Source organism: Quercus lobata, chromosome 3 (assembly GCF_001633185.2).
Source record: "Quercus lobata isolate SW786 chromosome 3, ValleyOak3.0 Primary Assembly, whole genome shotgun sequence".
In the NCBI taxonomy this organism is placed as follows: domain Eukaryota; kingdom Viridiplantae; phylum Streptophyta; class Magnoliopsida; order Fagales; family Fagaceae; genus Quercus; species Quercus lobata.
The window spans coordinates 50,164,917-50,170,116 of record NC_044906.1 but is presented as its reverse complement, the minus strand read 5'-3'; the positions used below and the strand labels follow the sequence as shown (position 1 = coordinate 50,170,116).

The window sequence follows — 5,200 nt, the reverse complement described above, 5'->3', positions numbered from 1 at the left end:
CCAGTTCTCCATAGAAGCCTATAAATCTCCAAACTTCATCACTACCTTTATTAATTATAGAATCAATGTGGTATTTGGAGAAAGAATCCACACTAACATCAATGGAATTTTTCCAATATAGAGCCAAACCCCCACCACCTCTAGGGTTTCTTTCCACATAGAACATATTGTCAAACTTGATGTTTCTTTGAACTTCTTTTAGCCTAGCTTCATCCGCCCATGTTTCGGCTAAAAACACAACGGAGGGATCTTTTGCCCGAACCACTACTTTGAGCTCCTTTCCTGTACGCAGGTTCCCAAGCCCGCGACAGTTCCAAACTATGAGACTCATTGCGCTTGGCGGGACTGCTGAGCAGCCTCCGCCATTGGATTTTTCTGACTTTCTCCCTTTGAAATTTGTGATTTTTTGGTAGGTAACTCGGGAAAATATTCTACTTCTTGTTCTCTGTTTCTTTTTTTAGCCGTAGGGCTCAATGGTGAATCAGTCTCCATAGGATTTTCCCTAGCCAATCTCTTCCATGTGCGCAAAGTTTTACTCCCTTGATTGGATGGTGGGGAATTTTCTTTTACTTGATGATGTTGCTCTAGAGACACTTGAGTTTTCATGGAAGGAGTTAGATACTTCTCCCTAGTTGGTGGGGCCTGTGAAGCACCAACTGAAGTTTTGTCCACATGTGTTTCACATTTATCAAACTTGCTAATTTCAGAGTCAATGTCCTGTATCTACGTCTCAAAGTCAGCAGTATTAGCATGGAATGAAGTTAAATTGGAATTTGAAATTAATACCTCAGAAAATTGGTTGCAAAACTCTCGGCCAGTCTGCGTGATCTGCTCCCCTAAATTACGTGACTCCATATTTGTCTCCATCCTCTGTTCAGCGTCATTCTTCTCGTCAGAAACAGACCGGGCAGCACTTTCCTTGGTGGATTTGGCCACCATCTCAGCTGTCTTGGCCTTCTTCATCCGTTCAGCATGACTTTGAACTCCCCCCAAGCCGTCACCCATACCAGGAACCACAATGAAGGGAGTTTTTCCGGGATTGTATGGCAGAGCTCGCAGCCACGATCCATATTCATGAGGCTCTGCTTTTTTAGAATTCTTTTTTGCTAACCAGATTTCACAGTCTTTCCCATCATGTGAGATCAAACCACACCAATAGCAAAAGTTAGGAAGTTTTTCATATTTGAAAGAAGCCCATACCTCCTCATTATCTTCCAATGCTATCCGTCGACCTCAACACAGAGGCTTTGAAACATCTATCTCCACGTGAACACGTAAGAAATCACCCCCCACTAGTTCGTTAGAGTTCTCACATGGAGTTACCTGTCCGAGAGTCTCGCCTAATTCAATTGCAATCTCTGGATCAAGCATACGCATCGGCAAACCGTGTATTTGCACCCAAATTTTCAGATTTGTGAATCTCAAAAACCTCGCTGGAATAGATCCATCAAATCTCTGTAATAGGACAACATGTTTATCGAAGGTCCAAGGTTCATTGGCAAGGACCCGTTCTGCATCAGATTCAAGTTCAAAAACAAAAAGGAGGATATGATCTCCTGCTTCGCGCACCTTGAACTCCTTTTTGGCTCTCCATAAGGGCTTAAAAGTACGCACTACTGCTTCCACATTAAGGGCTCTCTTAGTGAGAAATTTTGCAGCCAAAACAAACTCCTTGCTGCATATATTTTTTGATTTAGACAGACTAAGTTTTGTATCTTCTTCCTCTGTCAGTGAGAGTTTTTTCCAGTCGTAGAGAATATCATCCATGGGGTAACGCTAGAGTGAAAGAGTACAGAAAGAGTTAGGCCACACGTAGGAGAAAACGGAGGTCAAGAAGGACCCTACTGTTATGGGTGGTTAACAGAGGGGAGAAGTTATCATTCCGAGGAAGATAACGAGGTTCTACGATCTAACAACTCAAAGAGCGGCTAGGGCAACTCAGAGAGCGGCTAGGGCGAGAAAAAAAAGATAATTAAGTAGATCTACTTAAAAGTTAAATCTAATGGTTTAGAAAATGTGTGGCTCAACTGATAAAGCCTCTAATGATTGAATAAAAGATTGGAGTTCAATCCCCGCCTACACCCAAAACTAATTGATGTCTTGATCTAATGATAAAGAACATCATCAAGAGTGAACCTTATAGTCATAGGTTGAAACTCTCTCATAAATATATATATATATATATATATATATATATACACACACACACTTTTTTTGTTTGTTATATCACTTTTCCCTTCTTTTCTTTTCTTTTTTCTTCTTTTTCCTTCTTTTTTACATTAACCTAGGATTTGTTTTTATGTTAATATAGACCCGGTTCTTTTATTTTAAGTAGTTTATTTTTGTATTTTTTATATATGTTTTCATAAGGTATTCTTCCTTTTTTTAATAATAAATATTTTAATCAAATCTAAATATATGTATAAAAACTAATATAATGAAAATATGAATTTAGAATTTAGAATTTACTTTGATATCAATATTAATTTTTTATATATAAAAATATTAATTTATTGAGTTATGTGATAAATAAACTTTTTAGATATGTTCATTAGTAAAGTTGCAATTTTGCTTTTGATAAACCAAGATAATTAAATTATAATTTTCCTTTTATGAATCGTGTTTCATTTAGTCATATATATTTTTTTAATTATAAATGTCCAGTAAAAAAATATCCACATGGATTATAAAAAGCTATAAAATAAAAATTAAAAAAAAAAAAGAAAAAATTGAAATACAAATTGAATCACAAAAAGGATCTTGATAAATTTGTTACTAGTATTAAAGAAAAATAACACACACAAAAAATCGATTTTAAATAAATATTATTTAATTAATTAATATTTAAATATAATTAGAGTTTGTATATAAGTCGGTTTACAAATCACGAGCAAAAATAAAATAAAAAACTAGAAAAAAAAAATTTTAAGTACGTTAGATTGTTTTTATTTTTAATTAATTATAATTTCTTTTAGCTATTGGGGAAGCGTGGTGCCCAATTATCTCATGGCGGTTAGATTTGTAGCTATGGTGCCCTAAATAAGCCCCTATAAAAATAGAACTGAAACCCTCACTGCCGTTTCATTAGAAACAGATCAAAGCCCTCTAATTTTTACGTGAATTGGCTCCCTTCTTGAATCCAAACCAAGATTCAGAAACTTCACAATCCTCACTCAGATCACAGACATGACTCTTCTTGGTCCCCCCGGACTCTACAACAAAACCCGAAACCAACCCCAACCTAAACCCATAGCCAGCGATCCTTTCATGGACCTCATGGTTAAGAACTTCAACAACACCGTTAACTATAAACCCAAAAAAGGCTACACAGAGAACAACTCTGCAACTTTTCTCTCAAGCGGTAACCCATGCCTTGATTTCTTCTTCCATGTTGTACCTGATACCCCAGCAGAATCTTTGATTCAAAGGCTCAAATTGGCTTGGACCCACAACCCCTTGACCACACTCAAACTCATCTATAATCTCCGAGGAATACGTGGTACAGGAAAGTCTGATAAAGAAGGGTTTTACACGGCGGCGTTTTGGCTACACAAAGACCACCCTAAGACATTGGCATGTAATATTGGGTCTCTTTCCGATTTTGGTTACATGAAAGACTTGCCTGAGATTTTGTATAGGCTTTTGGAAGGTTCTGATGTGAGAAAGAATCAAAGAGAAGAGTGGAAACACAGAAAAACTGGGAAAAGGAGTAGTAGAAGTTTAAGTAAAGGAATGCGTTTGAGGCCTGGAAGTAGTAAAAAACATTCGAATAAAAGAAAGAGAGCCCGTGTGGTGAAAGAGATTAGGATCTTGAATGAGATGGAGAGGGCTTGGATTGAAAAGGAAAAAGCAAGTGAAGCGAGGCATTCCAAATATGCAGATATGGCCAAGAAAGTTCTTAAAAAATACAAGAATGACTCGGATTTTAAGTTCTTATATGACCGCGTTTCGGAGTTTTTTGCTGAGTGTTTGAAGGCTGACATGGCATTCTTAAAGGCTGAAGAGTTTACGAAGATTAGTTTAGCAGCGAAGTGGTGTCCTTCGCTTGATTCTTCATTTGATAGGTCGACTTTGCTTTGCGAAAGCATTGCAAGGAGGATTTTTCCTCGCGAGTCTTATATCGAATACCAAGGTGTGGAAGAGGCTCATTATGCGTATAGAGTTCGAGATAGGTTGAGAAAGCAAGTGTTAGTGCCTTTAAGGAAGATTTTGGAGTTGCCTGAGGTTTATATTGGTGCAAATAGGTGGGATGGAATAAAGTACAATAGGGTGGCTTCATTGGCGATGAAGTTTTATAGAGAGAAGTTCTTGAAGTATGATAAAGATCGATTTGAGAAATATTTGGAAGATGTGAAGGCTGGGAAATCAACAATCGCAGCCGGGGCATTACTTCCACATGAGATCATAAAGTCTTTGAATGACAACGATGGTGGGCAAGTGGCAGAGCTACAATGGAAGAGAATGGTGGATGATTTGTTAAAGAAGGGTAAGTTGAAGAATTGCCTTGCCATTTGTGATGTCTCTGGAAGTATGGAAGGTGTGCCTATGGAAGTTTCTGTTGCATTGGGAGTGTTGGTTTCGGAACTTAGTGAAGAGCCATGGAAAGGGAAGCTTATTACGTTTAGTAAAAACCCTAAGCTTTATTTGGTTCCAGGCAATGATCTTGTATCGAAGACGAGTTTCGTGAGGAGAATGGAGTGGGGAATGAACACAGATTTTCAGAAGGTGTTTGACCTTATTTTGGAAGTGGCTGTGAATGGGAAGTTGAAAGAGGATCAGATGGTAAAGAGGTTGTTTGTGTTTAGTGACATGGAGTTCGATAAAGCTTCGCGGAATAATTGGGAGACTGATTATGAAGCTATACAGAGGAAGTTTAGGAAGAAAGGGTACGGGTCTGCGATACCGGAGATTGTGTTTTGGAACTTGAGGGATTCGAGTGCCACACCAGTACCAGGGACGCAGAATGGGGTAGCATTGGTGAGTGGGTATTCAAAGAATTTGATGAAGTTGTTTTTGGATAATGATGGGGCTATGAACCCAGAGCTTATCATGGAAGCTGCTATCTCTGGAGAAGAGTATCAGAAACTTGTTGTGCTGGATTGATGATCTTCATATTTTCTACTCCGTAGTTTATGAGAAAAAATAGAGAACATATTATGTTTAAAATTTCCCATTACGTTTAGGCATTTTTGTTGATGGA

At 37.9% G+C, this 5,200-nt stretch overlaps 1 protein-coding gene across 1 annotated transcript; it reads left to right on the top strand.

Moving 5' to 3' along the window:
• Window positions 1–3,102: 3,102 nt before the first annotated feature.
• Window positions 3,103–5,200, top strand: LOC115982753. The gene has a single exon (XM_031105459.1). It carries the CDS (start codon window positions 3,187–3,189, stop codon window positions 5,101–5,103), a length of 1,917 nt encoding a protein of 638 aa, XP_030961319.1. The 5' UTR covers window positions 3,103–3,186; the 3' UTR covers window positions 5,104–5,200.